At 47.3% G+C, this 21,152-nt stretch overlaps 1 protein-coding gene across 6 annotated transcripts in view; it reads left to right on the forward strand.

The window, feature by feature from the left end:
- Positions 1 to 42: 42 nt before the first annotated feature.
- TSC2 (TSC complex subunit 2) overlaps positions 43 to 21,152 on the forward strand; it is a 32,321-nt gene continuing 11,211 nt past the window's right edge. For 2 of the 6 annotated variants that reach the window (XM_042036890.1, XM_042036892.1), the window contains exons 1-30: positions 43 to 86; positions 1,209 to 1,366; positions 1,884 to 1,970; positions 2,559 to 2,669; positions 3,270 to 3,414; positions 3,550 to 3,667; positions 4,126 to 4,174; positions 4,536 to 4,661; positions 4,999 to 5,072; positions 5,419 to 5,545; positions 6,188 to 6,331; positions 6,540 to 6,677; positions 6,870 to 6,973; positions 7,775 to 7,856; positions 8,703 to 8,858; positions 8,983 to 9,099; positions 9,626 to 9,748; positions 10,036 to 10,142; positions 10,908 to 11,061; positions 11,762 to 11,884; positions 12,182 to 12,316; positions 12,819 to 13,008; positions 13,388 to 13,481; positions 13,979 to 14,081; positions 14,270 to 14,364; positions 16,844 to 16,975; positions 18,894 to 19,058; positions 19,839 to 19,991; positions 20,147 to 20,259; positions 20,814 to 21,035. In XM_042036890.1, coding sequence (XP_041892824.1) covers positions 1,229 to 1,366; positions 1,884 to 1,970; positions 2,559 to 2,669; positions 3,270 to 3,414; positions 3,550 to 3,667; positions 4,126 to 4,174; positions 4,536 to 4,661; positions 4,999 to 5,072; positions 5,419 to 5,545; positions 6,188 to 6,331; positions 6,540 to 6,677; positions 6,870 to 6,973; positions 7,775 to 7,856; positions 8,703 to 8,858; positions 8,983 to 9,099; positions 9,626 to 9,748; positions 10,036 to 10,142; positions 10,908 to 11,061; positions 11,762 to 11,884; positions 12,182 to 12,316; positions 12,819 to 13,008; positions 13,388 to 13,481; positions 13,979 to 14,081; positions 14,270 to 14,364; positions 16,844 to 16,975; positions 18,894 to 19,058; positions 19,839 to 19,991; positions 20,147 to 20,259; positions 20,814 to 21,035 — 3,625 coding nt within the window. In that variant the 5' untranslated portion in view covers positions 43 to 86; positions 1,209 to 1,228. The remainder of the gene's footprint in view (positions 87 to 1,208; positions 1,367 to 1,883; positions 1,971 to 2,558; positions 2,670 to 3,269; positions 3,415 to 3,549; positions 3,668 to 4,125; positions 4,175 to 4,535; positions 4,662 to 4,998; positions 5,073 to 5,418; positions 5,546 to 6,187; positions 6,332 to 6,539; positions 6,678 to 6,869; positions 6,974 to 7,774; positions 7,857 to 8,702; positions 8,859 to 8,982; positions 9,100 to 9,625; positions 9,749 to 10,035; positions 10,143 to 10,907; positions 11,062 to 11,761; positions 11,885 to 12,181; positions 12,317 to 12,818; positions 13,009 to 13,387; positions 13,482 to 13,978; positions 14,082 to 14,269; positions 14,365 to 16,843; positions 16,976 to 18,893; positions 19,059 to 19,838; positions 19,992 to 20,146; positions 20,260 to 20,813; positions 21,036 to 21,152) is intronic. The other 4 variants (XM_042036891.1, XM_042036894.1, XM_042036895.1 and 1 more) reach the window with 2 other exon arrangements.

The following is a 21,152-nucleotide window of genomic DNA, read 5'->3' on the forward strand; positions in this document are numbered from 1 at the left end:
CGCGGGGGCGGCGCCGGCACCGGGCCCCGAGCGGAGCGGGCCGGGCCGGGCCGGGGGCGGCGGGGCCGGGCCGGGCCGGGCCGGTGGTGAGTGACGGGGACGGCGAGGGGCCCGGCTCCCTGTGAGGGGGACGCGCTTTGGGGCCGCGCTGTGACCCGCGCTGTGTTTTGGGGGGCTGTGCTGTGACCCCCTTGTGTGTTCGGGGGGGTCTGCGGTGTGACCCCCGCTGTGTTTTGGAGGGGGCTGGGATGTGACGCTCGTTGTGTTTGGGGGGGGCTGTGCTGGGACCCCCGTTGTGTGTTCCTAAGAGGTTGTGCCATGTCTTGGGTTGGGGGTGGGATGTGGCGTGTCCGGGCTTGTTTGGGGGTCACGGGGGGACATTGTGGCATCGCCTGGGGTGGGTTAGGGCTGTGGGGGTCCCTAGAGCGGTGCACTCTGTGCGTCCCTTGGGACAGTGGGCTGGGGCCTGTGTGTGTCTCCCAGGATGGTTGGGCTTGTGGGCATGGCGTGTCCCCTGGTGACATTGGGCAGGAGGCCGTGGCGTGTTCCCTGGGATGCTGGGACAGGCTCTGTGGTGCATCCCCAGGAGCACCAGGGATTGCTGTGCCCACGGTGTTGGAAAGGCCATGGGATGTCCATAGGAATTTAGGGGTGCCAGGGTTGTGCAGGGTCGTGTGCCCAGGGCAGGGGTCCCCAAGGGACGGTGGATTTGGGCAGGGGGAGACAGTTTCTGGGGGTTGTTGCTGTAATGGCCGTCCTTGTTCTTGCCCCTGTCTTTCTCTTGCCATGGCAGCACTTGGATGTTCCAACACTCAGATTTGTAAGTCCTTCCTCACATCCACATCAACAGCACAGCACGTTGTGCTTGGCCTTTGCTTTGGGAACAAGTATCCAGCTCACACCCTCCAAAAAGTGTGTGCACATGGACATATTGCAAAAATCAGCCTGTATGGTGGGATGGGCATTCAGAGCTCCCAGGACAGGGTATCCCAAAGGCTCCATGTTCCATGGGGAGCTGCGGGATGTGGGTGCTGAAGGCAGGAACAGCACGAGCTCCTTGTGTTTCCTCAGTGTTGGGCTTCTCTTTGAAAAGTCTCAAGACACCCAAGCTCTTTGGAGAAGCCCCGGTGTGATGCTGTCACTGGTGTTTTCCCACTGATATATTCCCCTTGGGCCTCCCTTAGTGGAACCCTGTTCTGTGTTTGCAGGGCCTCAGCGCTTGGCAGCAATGGCAAAGCCTCAGAGCAAGGATTCTGGACTGAAGGAGAAGTTCAGGAACCTCCTGGGGCTGGGAACATCCCGGGGAAGTTCAAAGTCATCGGAGGGCAAGCAGACAGAGTTTATCATCACCGCAGAAATACTCAAGGTGTGAGAACTGAGTGGAGTGAAGGGGGGGATAGTACCAGGGGTACCTTGGCTGAGGGGATCAGGAGGGCTTGCTCCTTCTCCTGTGTTCCTCTCCATTCAGTTCCTCTCCTGATCTCTCAACTCATTCACTGGTGAATTGGATGTAAAACTCGCCTACTTTGCAGCTCCAGCATTTGAGTTATTCTCTCTTTGAATACTTTGGAGATACTTGTTATGTTGGGTTACAGCGTATTTCCCTATCCCCTCTATTTTTGTAGTCTGAGCTTGATGAAGTTTCTGTGGTGGCAGTTTCCAGTGTTTCTATTTTATAAAAACCTTACAGTTCTGTGGAAATGAAAAATAAAATAATTGATTCTAGTAATTGGTACCATAAGTCTGTAAGCAGAATAGTTGGCACAGAAGGAGGAAAATGCAAAAAAATAGAGAAGGAGACCAGAATTCCTTCTCCCCTTGGAGAAATGGATAAGTGTTTCTGGTAAGATAAGCTGTTAACTTATTTCTCCATTTCTTTCCAGGAACTGAGCATAGAATGTGGATTGAGTAACAGGATACGAGCAATCAGTCAAATTTGTGAAGTGGCAAAAACCAAGAAAATTGAAGAGGTGGGTTCCAAAGTGTTCAGTGAGTATTGGAAGGACGGAAATTTAGGCAGCAGCTCTCAAACTACTGTAAGAGACTCCTGTTGTTTAGAAACCATTTTAAAATGGATGATCCCAGAGGCTGCTTTGGGCTGTAAAAGGAAATTAGTCTGCCCAACCTTCCAGCTCTGGAACAGAGAGGATGGAGCTGATGGGCTTCCTGGACCTTCCTGGAAGGAGAATGTTGGGAGATGATGTTCATGGGGATGATGTTTAGAGGGGTTTCCTTATCTCCTGGCTTCTTAATAAGCAGCCCCCAGTTGGTTTTGAACTCATCTTGTAGCTGGGTGAAGGCTTCTGCACAAATGTTCCCACTGAAGTGAGTGTGGGGATGAGGAATTCCAGTTCCTGGGGTGTAGGACTGGATTTGGTGTCTCCTGGGTTTGATCTGAGGGGGGTGTGACCAGGTGGGTGAGTGTTCCTCAGAACAGCGAACTTCGGACATGAAATCCCTGGGTCTGAATCATTAATTGCCATAATTCATTGTGACCTGCTGGCTTGAGATCCCAGGAAGAGCTGATCTTTCCTGCCTCATGCTGTTTCTGCTCCCAGCACGCCGTGGAGGCCGTGTGGAAGGTGGTGGCTGACATGCTGCAGCCGGAGCGTCCCGCCGAGGCCAGGCATGCCGTGCTTCACCTGCTCAAGTCCATCGTCCAGGGCCAGGTGACAACAAACTCACGGGGCAGGGGACACGGACCTGAACTGGGCTTTGTGCAGGGGAGAAGTGGGAAAGCACCAGGGGGCTCTTCTCTACAAGTGTTCATATTGGAAATTTTGGTTGTACCTCTTAAATGAGAAGAGGAAGCATTTTAATTTAAGTCTTGGTTTGATCTCGTAGCAAAACTTTTCGTACAACTCATAGAAAGCTTTTCTAGTTTGGGGTAACACTCTTGAGAAAGAGGAAATACTTTGGGTTGAGTTCAGCATAATTCAGCAAATTTTATGTGGTCTTTGCCCAGACCTCCTAGTCCCAGTTTGCAGCTGGTTTTGATGTTTCAGGTATGCAAGGGGTTCTGTGTGAGACACTTCTAGGCTGGCCAAGTTCAGCATACAACGAATTCTTCAGGTTTCCCAACGTGTTGCACAAACATAAGGCTGAATCAGCCCGAAGTTGTAGTTTTCAGTGTTCTGGGAAAGCAGGGGTGGGTGCTTATGAAAAGAGTAGGCATTGATTCAATAAAAAGATAATTTCAAGCATGAAGATTACTGAGGTAGACCTTGATAATGTCCAGGCCTTAACCCCCTCCCTTTTTTTATTTAAAGGGTGAGAGATTAGGGATCCTCAGAGCCCATTTTTTTAAGGTTATTAAGGACTATCCCTCCAATGAAGATTTGCATGAACGGCTTGAAGTGTTCAAGGCTCTGACAGAGAACGGACGATACATCACCTACTTAGAGGAAGAGTTGGGTGAGTATTGTCCCTACCCCTCTCCAATTTGGTGGGAATAAATCAAGGCAGAGACATCCAGTGATAACAGAAAAAGGTAGTGATACCATTCCTGGGTAGATGGGGCATTTTAACAGGGTTTCTTTCCTTCTTTAGCTGATTTTGTGCTACAGTGGATGGATGTTGGTTTGACTTCTGAGTTCCTCCTGGTTTTAGTCAACCTGGTGAAATTCAATAGCTGCTATCTGGAAGACTATGTAGCTGACATGGTCCAGTAAGTTGGTTTTTTTAACTCCTACGTGCATATTCCTGGTAAATTACAGAGAAAGTTGCAGATCAATATACAGACAAGTGGAATGTTTTTCATCCCTATCTGGGTCTGTTTCATCCCAGGTCATACCTGCCATTTCTGACAAATATTTGATTTTCAGTTTTTACAGTGTTCAGGTCTGTTTTAGTTTAACTAAATGTGTTTTTCCCATTTCATGGGGTGGACCTGCTTGCATTGCTTAGTCTGTGCTGTTACATTACTTGAGTTGCATTTAAGTCTCCCTTTAACTTTATGAAAGAGGTTGCAGCCCTCAGTGTCCCTTGGGGTGTCACCAACATTGCCACAGGAAGGGGAATGAGGAGTTAAATAATATGGCAATTAACCTGGCTGTTCTGGCTCTTTGTAATTTGCCTAAAATCATGTGGAGCAAACAATTCTAATTAAATGTTCTTTCTTAACAGCAAGATCTGCCTCTTGTGCATTCAGACTTCATCGTCTGTGGACATAGAGGTCAGTGATCTGAGCTTCTTCTGGTACTTCAGAATTCTTTGAAGGTCTTTGAAACTGTAACTTTTACAAACAAAATCAGATCATCAGACTCTGGGCTCATTCTCATCTTTCAAGAGAGCTGATACAATTTAATGTTATTTGTAAGCCAATAAATCTCATACACCAACAATTTATTCTAAAGCAAGCAGAGCATTAATCAATTTGATAAGTGAATCAACAATGCTTTTTAAAAAGAAAAAACCCCAAAAATATCTTCATCCCTTTTGACTTCCAGAAGATTTCCTGGGTGTGCCAGGTGAGGATTTGACCTGCTTGATTCACAGGGAAGTGTACAACCATTTTGTCTTTCCCTTTCCCAAAGATTTCCTTGCAAGTCCTGGATGCAGTTGTGTGCTACAACTGCCTGCCCTCGGAGAACCTGCCCGTGTTCATCATCACCCTGTGCCGCACCATCAACGTGAAGGAGCTCTGTGAGCCCTGCTGGAAGGTCAGAACCTCTGCTTGCTTTGGGCTTTAATGAATTCACTCCTGGATGAAGTGTCAGACATGCCTGTGCACATCTGCCACCAGTTTCAGCTTGGTTGTAAGAGTAAATTAAAAATTGTTTAAGTATGAAGGGATCAGCATCTCATTAGTGCGAGTCGTGTCATGTCCATGGGATTCTCCCCTGGTTTCAGCTGGTGTGACTGGCTTCTGTCCTGGCAGGGGAAAGGCTGGACACATTTACTCCAGAAGCATGGCCAGTTAAATCCATATTTAGGCTACTAAATCCATATTTAATGTTTTAATGATGGGGGATTGAGGTGTTCTCTCTGAATCTGCAGCTCATGCGCAACCTTTTGGGAACTCACTTGGGACACAGTGCCATCTACAACATGTGCAGGATCATGGAAGACAGGTAAAGGAGGAGGATCCAGCAAATCTGAGGAATTCAATAAAGTCCTGGTGAGATAGATGGGGAGTCACCAACCTCAGCAGAACAAGCTGAAGGTTCTGGTGTTTAGAAATAAATTCCCTTTCTAGTTATGCTGCTGAAGGGCTCATTTGGGGCATTTCTGAATTTAATTTCCCTCTGTTTAAAGTTGTGGTGAATGATTTTCTGCTTTTCATGTTTGTCCATTGCTGTGCAAGGCCCTGATGTGTAACAGCTGGGAATTCCTGTTGGGACAGTGCATATTCCTATTGACTTTATATGCTAAAATAATTGTGGCATGGTCTGAATCTTCCCTTTCCCCTGTCCTTAGATCCTACATGGCAGATGCAGCCCTGCTGAGAGGAGCTGTGTTCTTTGTTGGGATGGCTCTGTGGGGGGCTCATCGCCTCAGTTCTCTCAGGAACTCCCCAACATCAGTGCTGCCTTCATTCCTCAAGGTGGGCTGGGATGCTGGGGGAACTTTTTAATCACTTGGACAAATTTAGACCAGAAACATGGACCCCTGCACCAAAGAGATCTTTGTAGGCCTGGAGGACGATAGGGAGGAGTTGGGTGTGGGGTGAAGCAGGGAGAAACTGTAAACCAAGTAAAACAAGAGGATTTATGTTTGTAGCTGAGTCCTCCTCCTCGAATATCTTTGGCCACAAAAGCAAAGTCTGAGTCCTTTCTAGCAAAAGGGCACTTTAGCCTTGAGGGCATTTTAGTTTAAAAAATAAAATTCAGAGCAACAACTTTCACTCTTCCCAAGAAGTCAGGGATAACGTCTTCAGGGACAGCCTCAGAGCTCTCAAAATTTCCTCATCTGAGTGCCTCAAGCAAGAGTTACTGGCTTTAATTCCCTCGTCTGCCTGTAGGATGGGCCTGTGTGTGCCATCTGAGCTACAGCTGCTCACAGGAGTGCAGAACTGCTCTTGAGAAAGTGGTTCTTTGCTGTGTCTTTTGTGTGCAGAGACTTGAATGGATTTCTCTCAGGCCTCCAAGCTGATTTCCTAATTAATAAGGCATGCTGCATTTGAATGCAGAGTGTTTCTGGGCACTGCTTCCCAACTGCTCACTGACTGAAGTGCTTTGGGTTCCAGGCCATGACCTGTCCCAATGCAGTCGTGTCCTACGAGATTGTTCTGTCCATCACACGCCTGATCAAGAAATATGGGAAGGAGCTGCAGGCTGTGACCTGGGATATCCTTCTGGACATCATGGAGCGACTGCTGCAGCAGCTGCAGGTGGGTGTTGGGCCTGCCTGGATGTGCTTTCAATCCAAAGGCTTTGCCATAAATTGTTTTGCAAATTGATCTGTTTGTGCACTGTGGGGAAATTGAAGCTGAGAAAGGCTTAGCCCAATTCTCACTGCTGTGGTTCTCTGTTTGTATTTAAAATTAGCACTTTTTGTCAAGGTGGAACTATTTCAGGAATGGTTTTCTCTCTTTTCAGGCTCTGGAGAGCCAGGAACTGAAGTCCATTGTACATGATCTTTTGACCACAGTAGAAGAACTCTGTGACCAGAATGATTTTCATGGCTCTGAAGAGAGATTTTTTGAGCTGGTGGAAAGATGTGCTGATCAGAGACCAGTAAGGCTTTGTTATTTTCCTATTTTTGGGTCTATTCTGCTACAGCTGAAAGTTGAGAGTCCTAAAACAGCAAATGGTCAGAAAATCCCAGCAAGGACTTCCATGAGCCTTATTCCCATGGTAGGGGTTGGGGGAATGGATTTATTGTGTTTGTTTATACACTAAAAACATTTCTTGATGTTTCCATAAAAGGAATCTTCTGTGTTAAACCTGATAACATACAGAGCTCAGTCCATCCACCCTGCCAAAGATGGTTGGATCCACAACCTGCAGCTCTTAATGGAGAGATTCTTCAGGTAGGAAATCATGACTTTGGGAACTTCTTACATTTGAGAAGCACTTTCAAGTATTTCTTGCCACCTTTCCATGGTAGATAATCTTGTTTTCTGAAGTCCTAATGTTCTGAAGTTATAAGTTAGTAAATGGCTCTTGAGAAGTGTGGTAGTCCCAGGACACAGCACATGAAAGGACTTATTTAACAGAAGAAAAGCTTTCCACTGAGTTCTTTATGCTGCTTTTTTTCCCCTTCTCTTTATTTCCATTCAGTACTATTCCAATTAACTTAGGCAGTTATGTTCCACTCCACAGCACTTTGTAGTTCTGACACCAGACAAGCTTTTCCTGTTAAGCATTAGGATTGCATATGGTTATCCAGTACTCCAGTTATCTGGTTTTGAATTGGTGTTGCCTGAGGGATTCTGTGCTCTGAAACATCAACACAGAGCAATAACAAACTTCTGTCTCCTCTGTGAAATGCTGCCAAAGCAGCTCTTCCTCAGTGCCATGTGTTTGGTTTTAAATTTGCTCACCAGAGCACTTGTTCTTCTGACATGTGCTTCCTAGTTTGGATTGGAAATGGGAAAGCTGCAATTACAGGTCTGCAGAAGGAGTAAAAGCTGAATTGGGATTTGAATTTCCAATTGTTCTTGAATCTGATTTCAGATGTAGAGACATTAACTGAGGGCTCAGCTGATCTCTCACAGTTACTGTTCCAACTCTGAAGAAGTTTCTTATTTTCCTTTAGTTTTACTTTTCCCCCTTTCCTGAATATCAACAACTCTATTTTATTCATTTTGGATTTGCTTTTCCTATTTTAGGAACGAGAGCCGTAGTGCTGTTAGGATTAAAGTTCTGGATGTGCTGTCCTTTGTGCTGAGCATCAACAGACAGTTCTATGAGGTGTGTGTTTGCTGGGGATCCCAGGTGAGGTCTCAGGTGGTGGGAAAGCCTTTGGTGAGGCACATTTTCCTGAGGGCTTCAGGTTCTCTCTGCCAGTGGGGAAGGCACTAAACCTTGCCCACACAGACCTGTTTCTTTGGGATGCTTGTAGGGGGATTTGCCATTATTTGTCCTTAGCTGGATACAGGGATGTGCAACTTTCAGTAGGAGCTGCTGGGGTTTGAGGATATACCTGGTTGTGTCTTGGCTTCCCTGTTTTAAGGCCATTAATTCCATGTCCATTTTGTTTTGGAAGAATTGACAGTCAATGTGAGAGGTGCAAAGTTGACTTTAAAGCTTTGTAAAAGGATGGGGACTGGACATATTGAGCAGTGACTTGTCTTGGTGCCTCCAGTTTAATTGCTATCCAAGATGGAAACTCTGAGAGAGGAGTTAGGGAAGAGCTCCAGAGATGTCTTCAGCTCCTCAGGGTATGCCCAAAGTGTCAGAGGGCAGGAAGGGGCAGATGCTCCTTGGATTCCTTCAAGATTTGTGAAAACATGAAGCTATTGGTGTTTCCTCTCTCTCTCTCAAAAAACCAAGGCCTAGAAATCCCTTGTCTGTTTGAGCCTGGGCTGTCAAATCTATAGGAGAGACAAAAACCAAAGCACCGAAAAGTTCAATAAAAGTCACAAAGATCTGGAGGGATGGCAGACAGAAATACCTGTTAGATGGAAGAGGAGATCAAGGAAGGAAACTGGAGGAACAAGCCTGATATCAGAACAGCTGACATCTTTTGTTTGAAATTATTTCTCTAATGTGCTGGCTGAACATCCGACAGCTTAGGAAGGTCCTGTCCTCTTGCAGGAAGAGCTGATAAACCTGGTGGTGATCTCCCAGCTGGCTCACATCCCAGAGGACAAAGACCATCAGGTCCGAAAATTGGCCACTCAGCTGCTGGTGGACCTGGCTGAAGGCTGCAACACTCATCACTTCAACAGCCTGCTGGATATCATAGAGAAGGTGAGTACCTGGCAGGGTTGGCAGCTTTTCCAGCAAGGATGGCTTCCAGAGGCTTCCCTCGCCTTCCAGCATGGAGATAGAGAAAAGGTGTGTTTAAACTATGTGTTGCTTTTCTCTTGCAAAGGTGGCTGCACATTCTCTGTCATCTCCTTCTGAACTGGAAGAGAGGGACTTGCTGTCATATTCAGCTTCTCTGGAGGATGTCAAGACAGCAGTTCTTGGGCTCCTGATAATTCTTCAGGTAAAGGCTGCAGAGCATTAAACACAGATTGTTCATAATACTCTTCTGATGAACTTGGCTTTTTAGATAACTCTTCTCCCACTATTAAATATTCTGACTTTTGTTTAACTATTTAATATTTTAACTCTTGTTTTGGTCAATCCTTTGATTTTGAGCACCGTAGAATTGTTTGCAAAACGTTCTATTTTCTTAATTTCCATTGTACATCGCAGACGACCACATTTTCCTGTGTGGAGGGAGGAAGTGGCCATAAATTAGCAGAAAGGAGGAGCTCATAACCCTGAATAGGTTTAATAGATTTGTAGTGTTTGGGCAGCATGTCCTGGGCTGTGGTTAAGTTGTAAGAGCAGGTTGTTCCTCTGGAGCAGACAGAGCTGCTCTGGAGTCTTTGCAGATGTTCCTTCCAGAGCCCCTGTTCATGTTGCATTGAAGATCAAGTTTTTGCTGCATTTCTCCTGGAACTGGCAGTGCAGCCCCAGGTTTGTGACAGGATCCCTGTGGCTGGGCTGTGTTTCTGTGCCTGCAGACCAAGCTGTACAGTTTGCCCTCCAGCCACGCCACCAGGGTGTATGAGATGCTGATCCAGCACGTCCAGCGCCACTACAAGTACTCCTACAGCCTTCCTGTGGCCAGCAGCATCAGGCTGCAGGTAGGAGGAGCCCCCTGTGCTCCCAGGGCCACAGCTGCACAATCCTCTGGGAATTTTGGGTGGCAGGTGGGATCTGGGTGCTTTAGAGCTTGCAAGAAGTAGAATTAAATGTTTCTTGGCTCATATGTGTGTGTAAAGGCAGTGTGATGCCAGAAGTGATGCTTCCTGCAGAATAAGCCGTGGCATCTCTTAAAAATCCTTTTGCACCTGGAAGAATATCGTGTGGGGGTGGGAGAGTATTCCTGTGGCTTGGGGTTTGAGTGATTCCAATGTTTTCCCTGTTCCAGGTGTTTGATTTCCTGCTGATGCTCCGAGCTGACTCCCTGCACCGCCTTGGCCTTTCCAACAAGGATGGGGCAGTGAGGTTCAGCCCCTACTGCCTGTGCGATTTTGTGTAGGTTTTTCATGGTGTTAAGCAAAAGAATCACTGAGTGGTTTGGGTTGGAAGGGACCTTAAAGATCATCCAGTGCGACCCCTGCCATGGGCAGGGACACCTTCCACTATCCCAGGTTGCTCCAAGCCCCGTCCAACCTGGCCTTGGACACTTCTTAATTTATTTTTTATTTTTAAAAAGCTGTTTTTTTTCCAAACTAAATTGTATTCTTGATGAGCCTAATGTTCCATCAATAGCAATCTGCAGTTTTTCTAAACCTTCCAAATCCTAGACCAGTCTGTAGTTACAGCTTGGGATTGTCTGAACCAATAACTCATTGGTGAACTGTTCTTACAAATCACTTAACCTGCAGAGCTCTCAATCTCAGTTATGAAATTTAAGTTCCTGCTCACAAAACTTCCCCCTGAAATTTGCAATTTCTTGCCTCAAACTGGTTTCATTGAATTTTAAAAATCGTTGAATTTTGATTTGATGATTTGTACAAGTCTGGCTATTTTTAATTTTATAGCTTGCTTAAAGTTCTTTGTGTAACATGCCCCAAAAGGTACCTTTCTAAATTTGCTACAGGCCTGGATAGAAAAATCCTTCACTTGACCAAACTGGCTCATTGCTGTGTGTCTACTGAGCAATCCTGTGCTTTTTTTAATTGAAAATGTAGATTATATTGTTCAGTCTTTAAATTGGCTCCCAGATAGGGTAGTGCTGTAGATCACATGAATAGGCTGTAAAACTGACACGTATTTTTCTCCCTTTCTGTGTTGCAGAGAGGCAGACAAAAGGGCTTCTGAGAAAAAGCCCCCTGGCACCCTCTCCCCACCTTCAGGCAGCCCCAGCGTGCCTTCGCAAGGTGCCACTGTCCGGGTGGGACACCTGCCCTACTCCATGGTCTTTGGGGTCCTCCTGCAGTGTTTGAAGCAGGTATGTCCACTCCTGGCATCTTTGTGTCCACTCCTGGTACCAGCTGCCTGGGGAATTCCAGCCCAGAGTACTTAAATAAAGCCTGAAAAGCAATTTCTGCTCCTCCTGCTCAAAATCTGGGTGTGTTTGTGCAGCTTCACAGCCACCAGTGGGAGCAGCAGTCCAGCTCTTCAGAAAACAAGCACAGCTTTCATTTCAGTGCTTCAGAGCAGGCAAGGGCAAAAACTGTGCTTGTTAAACAAGATCCAATAAGCTATCCTGTTTCTGAAAGGGCATTTGAAATTAAAACATCTCCCACTGCAAGTTTGTGAGGTGTTTTGAGACTTCGTGAATGTTTCATCACCAATAAACTGTAAACAGAAATTGTTCCTGAGTGTGGCATTGGACATGGCTCTGTGCTGAGGGCTTGGCTTGCTCTGGGAATTAATTGGTGCTGGTGCTTAGGAGAATTGAATGCTGGCTGTCAGATCTCAATGTAACTTCTCTTCCAGTTTGTGGTGCCAATATTGCACCTAGAGCTGGGTGACAGACAGGGAGAAACTTGTGACAGCTAAGTGCCACTTCTTTTTCTGTATCAACCATGACAAGACCTACATCTGCCCAGGAAATGACACATTGTCTGCAATTTGATTGATCTTCCTTCCAAACTGGAGTGAAATCACGCAAAAATTTTCAACCTTAACATTTTCTGTCTTTGCAGGAGACAGACTGGAAGGTGTTGAAGTTGGTTCTCAACAAATTACCCGAATCCCTCCGCTATAAAGTGCTATTTTTAACTTCTCCTTGCAACATAGATGACCTGGCCTCTGCACTGAGCAACATGGTAATGCCACTGAGGCACAGTCGCCAGCTCCTTGGCTTGCTTGGAGGGGATTTTTGAGTGGTTTTTTTTTGTCTTCAGATTAATATTTTAAAAATTAGTGGACTGGTTGCCACTCACTCACCCTTTCTTTTGTGAGGGTTGTTCTAGGTACAGAATAGATAACAATGAGTGTTCTTAATGTGTGTATATGAATATGTGTATATACATGGGTCAAGGGGAGCTGTGGGCAGTGCCTTCTACTGCCTTTCAGAGGGTATTTCAGTGAGAGGTGCCCTGACTGGATGTGTGATGTGTCAGCTCACAGACAAGAAGACCACGGACAGGCTCCATGGGACCCCTGAAGGCTTTTCCCGCACGGATTTGCACCTGGCTGTGGTCCCTGTGCTGACAGCACTGATATCTTACCACAATTACCTGGACAAAGCCAAGCAGGTAAAGGGGAAATAGGAGGGTGTAGGGAGGGCAGAGCCTGTAGAGCATTTTTTTGCCTATCAGCTGGTTAGAAGAAAGAAGTGCAAGGTAACACTGCCTTTTGCTGTTGGGAAATGCTGCATTTGCTGAATTTGGGGTGAAAAAATACTTTGCTAACTCCATGCAGGATTAACTGTGGATTCGCTCCTCACCTGTCCCCCCTCACAGGTCACTGAGTGACTTTACCCTCTACAGTAAGACCCTTATAAACACAAAATTTCTGTTAAATCAGAAAATTTTAATATTAAAGTCTCAACTACCTACTTGATTCAAGTTCCCTGGTAAGATTTTGGCCTGGAGTGTCTGCAGCATTACTTAAAGCTGCAGATACTTGAGAATGCTCAGTGTTAGCATTCAGGTGTGTCACACAGGCCTTGCAGCAGGGATACCTTGGACAGGAGTCAGGAGGTGGTGCCTCAGGGCTGTCCTTCCAGTGTGCTGAGAGTATCTCCTGCTCCCCCAGCGTGAGATCGTGTACTGCCTGGAGCATGGGCTCATCTACCGCTGCGCCAACCAGTGCGTGGTGGCACTCTCAGTCTGCAGCGTGGAGATGCCCGACATCATCATCAAGGCACTGCCTGTCCTCATTGTCAAACTAACCCACATTTCTGCCACAGCCAACATGGCAATCCCTCTCCTAGAATTTCTGTCAAGTAAGTCGTGATGTTGTTCTTTTCATTTTCTGCAGTTGTGTTTTTGGCGTGGAATATGGGGGTTTGATTGGGTTGGTCATATGGAATGCACTGTGATGGCCTTGCTCCATCCTCAGGCTATAAATGTTTGATCACCTCATCTGTTACAAGTTTTCTGTATAAATCTCTTGCACTGAAGAGAGAAACACTCTCTGTGTCATGCAGCCATATGGAAATATGAGCTGCCTTCTCTTCCTTGAATGATGTTATACTCTGATTTTAACTTCCATGTCACTGATCATTTAGAAAAACCAAAAAATTAGAAATTAAACTGAGTTAGGATGTTGAATGGTTGTGCTGAGGCCTCACCTGTGCTGGTTTTGTTGCTGGACTGTTGCAGCTCTGGCCAGGCTGCCTCACCTGTACCGGAACTTCGCGGCAGAGCAGTACGCCAGCGTCTTCGCCATCTCCCTGCCCTACACAAACCCCTCCAAGTAAGGACACAGGAATGTGCTTCTCTCTCATCTCTGAAATTGAGAGCATACAAAGCCTTTTTTCATAGTTTTTGACTCAAGTTTATTTATGGGATGTTGCTCATTCTGGTGTCTCCAGGCTTTTCCTAAAGAAGGGATAATTCTGCCCTGTGAGGGTGGAGAGGCCCTGGCACAGGCTGCCCAGAGAAGCTGTGGCTGCCCCTGGATCCCTGGAAGTGTCCAAGGCCAGGTTGGACGGGGCTTGGAGCACCCTGGGACAGTTGAAGGTGTCCCTGGGGGTGGAACTGGATGGTCTCTGAGATCCCTTCCCACCCAAACCATTCTGTAATTCCATGATACAATTCTAGGACATCATCACCTTGGACAAAAACCTGTTTTTCTTGAACAGAATTTTTGGGGTTCTTTTTTTTCTTTACACTTTCAATAGGTAAAGGACCAGTTCTGTTTGTCAGATTGAGCTGTGCACACTGAGCTGTGGGCCTTCTCTGCTGTTGCAGGTTTAACCAGTACATCGTTTGCCTGGCCCACCACGTGATCGCCATGTGGTTCATCCGCTGCCGCCTGCCCTTCCGCAAGGACTTTGTCCCCTACATCACCAAGGTAATGGCACTGCTCAATCCAGCAGCATACAGGAGAAACGACAGCTTAAAAACTGATCTGAGAACTTGAAAGGTTGTTTGAAGTACAAAAATTCTATTTTCCTTGTCAGCATCTCTCATGCTTTGGCCTGTGGTTGCAGACTTTCAGCTGCACGTTGTTCACGTTGTCACCTCTTGTCCCCATGGCAGGGCCTGCGCTCCAACGTCCTCCTGTCCTTTGATGACACCCCAGAGAAGGACAGCTTCAGGGCTCGCAGCACCAGCCTGAACGAGAGGCCAAAGAGGTAAATTCTGTTTGACCCCAGCAGGGTTTGGTGTTCCCTGTTCTCGTGCTCACGCCCTTCCCTGCGTTTTCCTGAAGGAGGCTGGGTGCAGTGATCCCAAATCTGGCAGTGCAGTAAGCAAGCAAAGTAAACCTCTTTAGGTCAAAGACAACTCAGGTTGGTGAGAAGCTGGGATCCAACCAGGCTGACAGTGTGGTGGGGCAGCTGAGGCAGCGCTGCCTGTCCTGCAGGCCTGGGCAGGCAGTGGGGGCCTTTTTGGTGTTCACTTTTGAAAATCAACAGTTGTGTCAGGTTGGGGTGTGTGAGTACAATGTTACCAGAGATAACAGAACAGAGAATACCAGAAGTAATACCAGCAGTAGCAGAATCCCGTGTTCATATGGATTGTGTGAACTCCTTTTGATGATTGATCTGTAACGAGTGATTTTCAGATGATTGCCAGAGAAATGGTTGTGATCAACGACCTGGATAAATTAGAGAGCCAGTACTGTGTTTTACCATGGTGTTCCCAGTCAGGTCAGTGCACTGGCTGGCACACAGCTGGTCTGTCTGGATGTCCTGGTCCCTTTTTTTTCTGGAATTTTGAAGCTGTCGTGACAGTTTTAAGTGAAGCCTTCAGAAGTCAGAGCATTTCTTGCCAGCAGTCTTTCAAAGTAACATTTGCCAGGAGAGGAAGATATTCCTTGGAAGGCATTCAGGGTTTCTCCAATGTCCTTTTACCTGCAGGGATTACCTAAATTGGTTCACTTAACTTGCTTCAGTGTTGTGAGCAGTGAGCACATGGTGGCATCTGAACCCTGGGGAAAGTGCCTCTACTTCACCTGCAAGGCTGCAGCAGAGCCTTGCAATGAAGAAACACCATCCCTGCCCTACTGCTGCAGCTGTAAACCCTGTGTTTCATCTCTCCCATCTCCTCCTCCTTCATCCAGAAACTTGGAAGAGAAGCCTTTTGACACTCATCTCTCCAATTAGAATTTCAACTAATCTTTTTTTTTTTCTTTTTTCCCTCTAAAAAAACCTGTTAAATTCTACCAGGTTGGAATACTTCTGTATCTAAAGGCTTTTGATGGATCACTTTCCACAGAAATCTCTGCTGAGGAGTGTGGCTGTACTCAGGCAGTGCCCGAAGCACTGGAATGGCAGGATGCCACTGCCTCTGGGTCTGGCTGAGCTTGGATTCTGGCCAGGGCACAGAGGAAAGGCCTGGAGCAGATACCAGTTTCCCTGCCTGAGAAGCCTCTGGGCTTGGTTTTCACTCCTTAAGCCCAAAGATGGTTTCCCTGCCATAGCTGAGGTGCTGGGTGTTCCAAGGGATCGCAATCCCAGCAGTTCCCAGGGTTGCTGGATGTCCTGATATTGGTGTAGGTGATGATCCCTGAGCATGAGCCTGTGCTCTCTGCAGCAGTTGTAGCCAAAAGTGATCTGTGTTGGGCGAAGGACAAAGAAATTCTGATCCCTCCAGGTGGCAATCTGAGATGTAAGAGCTCACTGAGAGGAGGATGGCAAATAAATTGTGTTTAGAAACAGCCAGAAGGGTTGAGTTAGTGCCTGCATTTTACCCATGGGAATGGGAGCTGCTGGACCAACTGTTCTGCCCAAATTAGCCCTGAGCCTGGCATGCATCTCAGTGACTAATTAAAGTGCCTCTTAGATCTTAATTGCTGTTATCTCCCACGTGTGCTTGGCACTTGACAGTGTGAACAGTAATTTCCTTTCTGTGCCAGTTCAGAGTCCAGGGGGCTCCCTGGAGCCACTGGTGTGAGGCAGCTGGGGTGGCACAGGAGCATCCCCAGCCAGGGGGTGTTTGTTGGTGCTGCAGTGTGGGGAGGGTCTGGAACGGGGGGCTCAGTGTCCCCAGTGCCTCGAGCTGGGCTAAGGGGCACTTCTGGGAGGCCCTGGGTGTGTTGTGACTGGGGAGAAAGCTCAGCTTTGGGCTGGGCTTAGTGGGGACAGAGGTGAGTGACATGGTCCCTGTCTCTTAGAAAAACCTGCTGCCACCTGGTCCAGGTAAAGCATTTTAGGATCTGTGGAAGCCCTCAGGTGTTGAGTCATGGTGAGTTGGGGCAACACAAGAGGAGGTTGAACTGCACAAAACTCCTCAGCCTTGAGGAATCTGTGCCCAGGTAGCCCTCATGTGCTCTTGCCTTTGCTGAACAGCACAGTATTCCAACTGTCATTTCAACCAGTTTTTTTCTTTTAACTTGTACTAATTTCATTTGTTTTGTAGCACATTTAAAATCTTGTTTTCAAAATGTGGTTTGTCTTTTTAATGCTTTTCAGCTCTGCTTGTTTGTACGTTTTAATTTCTTTTTGTTTCCCTTTTTTTCTTTTTGGTTTTTTTTTGGCATTTGTTTTATTTTCCATCACCCTCCGGGATCCCCCAATATTGACCCTGTGACTGTGACCTTTCAACCTACATCCCTACAATGGTTTCCTCCCTTCTGTGACCTCTTTTGGGGCTTGGTGCTTCTCCACATAGTAGTTTAAGACTAGCCAAAAATGCAAAGCAAGGCTTGAATAACTCTCCTCCAGTGAAAGAGCTGAAAGAACCCTCTGCAGTTGATGCCTTCCGATCCCGCAGCATCAGTGTGTCTGAACATGTGGTCCGCAGGTAGAGGCACTTTAAATGGGGACAATCCAAGAGCAACTCGGCCCTTGGAGGTTTTACTGCAAGGGTGGGTGGAAGCAGGGTGGATTTGCATGTGGGATGCTTGCATGACTTGGTTATCCCATCAAAAACTGGCCTTAGCCACAGGCAAAGGTTTTGGGAAAGTATCCCGAGGCTTCCCAATGCCACATCACACCCTGGGTGTCTGTGGTCACTTTGCCATGTTCTCTGATGCTTTAGCAACAAAAAAAATTCTGTTTTTAAAGTAAAAGTGATGAAAGGGGGAAAGAAAAAAACAAACAAAAAAGCCCACACACAAAGAAAGGAAAAAGGTTGCATTCTGCACAAGTGAGAATCCTGGGTACAGCTCACTAAAACTTGAGCCTCCCAAGCGAGGATTTGCTTCAGGAGAGGATTTGGAAGCTCTGCAAAGTTATGGAGAGCCCTCCTTCCAGTTCTAGGAGGAATAGTTCTGGCCTCAGTTTAGGATTTGTTCTTCTGAAGGAGCTGATGAAGTGTCCTGGTCTCAAGTATGATGCCATGAAAAAGCTGGATTTGTCTTTCCAGAGAGCAGTGAAGGGTGTGCTCAGCCCATACGAATTGTTGATTTCACAGCTAAAGAAAACAAGATTTGATTTCAGAGATTGATTTGATTGATTGACAGGTTTTGATGGCAAGCATTGACCTGCTCTAATGAAAGATGTGAAATTATTGATGCCAGCTTCTTAAACGTATTTCTGGATCACTTCCCTTGAGTGTTAAACTGCTGAACCTGAAGATTTGTGCCTTAACCTGTAGGATTGCTGTCAGTGGAACTTGATTTTTTGTTTTTTGTTTTTTATTTTTGGCTCTATCTGGTGTTTGGGGGAAGGAGGCTGAAGTGACTGAATTGCAGTTATAGTTCTGACACTTCATTCTATGGGAGAGATCCTTCCCTGTGAGGCTGGGGAGGCCCTGGCACAGGTTACCCAGAGAAGCTGTGGCTGCCCCTGGATCCTTGAAGTGTCCAAGGCCAGGTTGGACAGGGCTTGGGGCAGCCTGGGATAGTGGAAGGTGTCCCTGATGTGGCAGGGGGTGGCACTTGATGGGCTTTAAGGTCCCTTCTAACCCAAACCCTTCCAGCATTCTCTGATATCCCCATTAATCATGAGGTGATTTTCTTCTCTTGCATTTATGTGTAAATGGTAGCAACGAGAAGTTCAGATAATTGCCCTTAATGAAGCCAAAGAAGTTGCCACATCATAAAAATTTTGGCTGTACCTCAGCTTAGTTTGTATTACAATGGCATAAGGAGTTGTCTTTATAAAATACTGCAGTCCAGCCTAAAACAGAAATGGTTTTAAAGTGCCTTGCTGATTTGGCTGATTTGAAGGCAGACCTGCTCTCTATTGTTGTGCCAATTTCCTGTTCAGAGTGCAATTTTTTTTCCTATTTCAAGTTAAATTAGGTTTTATGTAGCTATTGAATTTGGAGGGGGAAAAAATCAATATACGGGAGAGATGCAACAGAGAAAAAAGCAAACCACAGGATTATAAAGTGAAGTCTGGAGTGCCCCAATTTCTGGCTCATGGGCAACCTGCTGCCTGGGAAGCTGGTGCTGGTCATGGGATGCTTGCCCTCAGCATAGATTAGGAACTCAGAGCTGCCACTCACTCCTTGCTTGGTGCACTTGCCCATGGGCCACCAACATCAGAGAGCACTGGCCTGGCCAGCTGAGTGACGTTGGAGTCTCTCCAGAGAAAATACACTTCCTGCAACGACAACCTGGGAAGCACAACATGAGGCTGATCCCAAAATCTGTTTCCCAGTCCCTGGGTTTGATGGCTGGCACGTGCATGTACAGCAGGGTCTGCATCCCGCCGTCTGTGGGGACAGGGACATGGAGCAATCTGATCTGTCACTTGGGGGTGTTCTCTTCCAGTCGCATCCAAACATCCATCACCAGCTCGAGCCTGGGCTCTGCAGATGAAAACTCCATGGCTCAGGCTGATGACAACTTGAAAAACCTGCACCTGGAGCTGACAGAGACCTGTCTGGACATGATGGCTCGATACGTCTTCTCCAACTTCACTGCTGTGCCCAAGAGGTCAGTCAGGGACCAGGGACACATGGGTGGGTTTCAGGTTCGTGTTTCACTTTATTGGTGGAAAAACGTTGGGATTCTGGCAGGCCCAGGCTCTGAAGCCTTTCCTCACTGATAAAATCTTGGCTAAAGAAGAGATGAAATGAGGGAAGACTGTAGAAGAGAAGGCTATGGGAAGGCCTTGGAGCTCCTTCCAGTGCCTAAAGGGGCTCCAGGAGAGCTGGAGAGGGACTTGGGACAAGGGATGGAGGGACAGGACACAGGGAATGGTTTCCCACTGCCAGAGGGCAGGGTTAGATGGGATATTGGGAAGGAATTTTTCTGTGTGAGGGTGGTGAGGTGCTGGAATGGATTTCCCAGGGGATGCCCCATCCCTGGAGGTGTTCCAGGCCAGGCTGGACAGGGCTTGGAGCACCCTGGAATAGTGGAAGGTGTCCCTGCCCATGGCAGGGGGTGGCACTGGATGGACTTAAAGGTTCCTCCCAACCCAAACCGTTCTGTGGTTCTGTCAAATCTGACAAATCCTTTGCCTCAGCCTGGACCTGTCTGGAGGAGATGCCTTGAAGGTCTGGAGCAGGACTTTGCTCCACGTCTGTGCTGGATAACCAGAGTTGCTGCAGAAGCTCATCCATCATCCTGATGGGTAACGTGGATGGTGGCAGCTAAGGGGAGTGGCACAGATGCTGTGTAAAGAAGGGAAGCAGGCAGCACCTCCTGCATGGTTAATGACATCAGCTCTGTCCTCTGCCTCCTGAGGAATCTTCACCCCAAATGTGTTCCCAGGTCTCCTGTGGGTGAGTTTCTGCTGGCTGGAGGAAGGACCAAGACGTGGCTGGTTGGTAACAAGCTGGTGACCATCACTACAAGTGTTGGAACAGGAACAAGGTCCCTGCTTGGCCTGGACTCTGCAGAGTTCCAGAGCACCCCAGAATCAAGGTAAGTTTCTCTCCCATGTCTAGAAGTCGCCACTTGACAAAGTCACCTAAACCACTACATCTTTGTAGTTTTTCCTCTTGCTGTAAGAGGGATGTTTCATTTGTCCATCACGGCTAATTCCTCTCTCAACATCACCAATGTCTTCTTTCCTACAGCTCAGACCCTGTTTTGCAAGTGAGACAGACCAAGGAAGCTCCAGCCAAGCTGGAATCCCAGGCTGGGCAGCAGGTCTGCAGGGGCTCCCGCAACAGAGTCCGATCCATGTCGGGTAAGTTCCCATCCTGGGCTCTCCCTGCCATTTCTGGGCTCTCCCTGCCATTCCTGGGCTCTCCTTGCCATTCCTGGGGCCCTGCCACAGGCTGAAGGCTCCAGGTGCCTCCTCTGTCTGAGCTAATTTGAGACCTGGAGCTGTCTGGTGTTTAATGAGGGGTGGGTACCAGGGGCTCCTCCTGCTTCCCTCTCCTTGCAGGAGAGCTTTGGTGATCCCATAAATTGGTTTATAAAGAACACATGGAAGGTAAAATTTTCTTCATGGTTTAACCCCAGCTGGCAGCTAAGCCCCACCCATGTGCTCACGCAGGCCGCTGTGGGGGGATGGAGGAGAGAATTGGAAGGGGAGAAGTAAGAAAATTTGTGGATTGAGAGAAGAACAGTTTAATAATTGAAATGAAATAATAGTAACAATAATAATTGTAATGACAAGGGAAATAAAACCAGGTTATTGTGTATGCAGCTGCTAGAGGAGCTTAAAAGCCTCATTCCTGGGATATTTTTGGGGCTAACTAAGCATGCCTCTCCCTTGGATTGTGTCTGTCCTGCCAGGTGGTCATGCCTTACGTGTTGGTGCCTTAGACAGCTCAGCCTCCCATTTTCCCAGTGGCTCGACTTCCCAAGGGACACAGGGCCCTCCTGCTGCTGCAGCTCGCCCAGAGAAGGCCAGTCCTGCTCCACAGACAGCCCTGCAGAAGGAAAAAGCCAACTTGGCTGCCTACGTGCCACTGCTGACCCAGGGCTGGGCAGAAATCCTGGTGCGCAGGCCCACAGGTGGGTACCTGAGTGTGGGGTGGGATCCTGGATTTGGTGAGAAACCAGAGCCTGGGTGAAGGAGAAAAAGCCATATTTGATTGTAAATGGATCTGTTTGTGGCTTACTGACTTTTGA

Source organism: Corvus kubaryi, unplaced genomic scaffold (assembly GCF_017639235.1).
Source record: "Corvus kubaryi isolate FWS band 111438036 unplaced genomic scaffold, C.kubaryi_AGA036_p1.0 37387, whole genome shotgun sequence".
NCBI classification, from domain to species: Eukaryota; Metazoa; Chordata; class Aves; order Passeriformes; family Corvidae; genus Corvus; species Corvus kubaryi.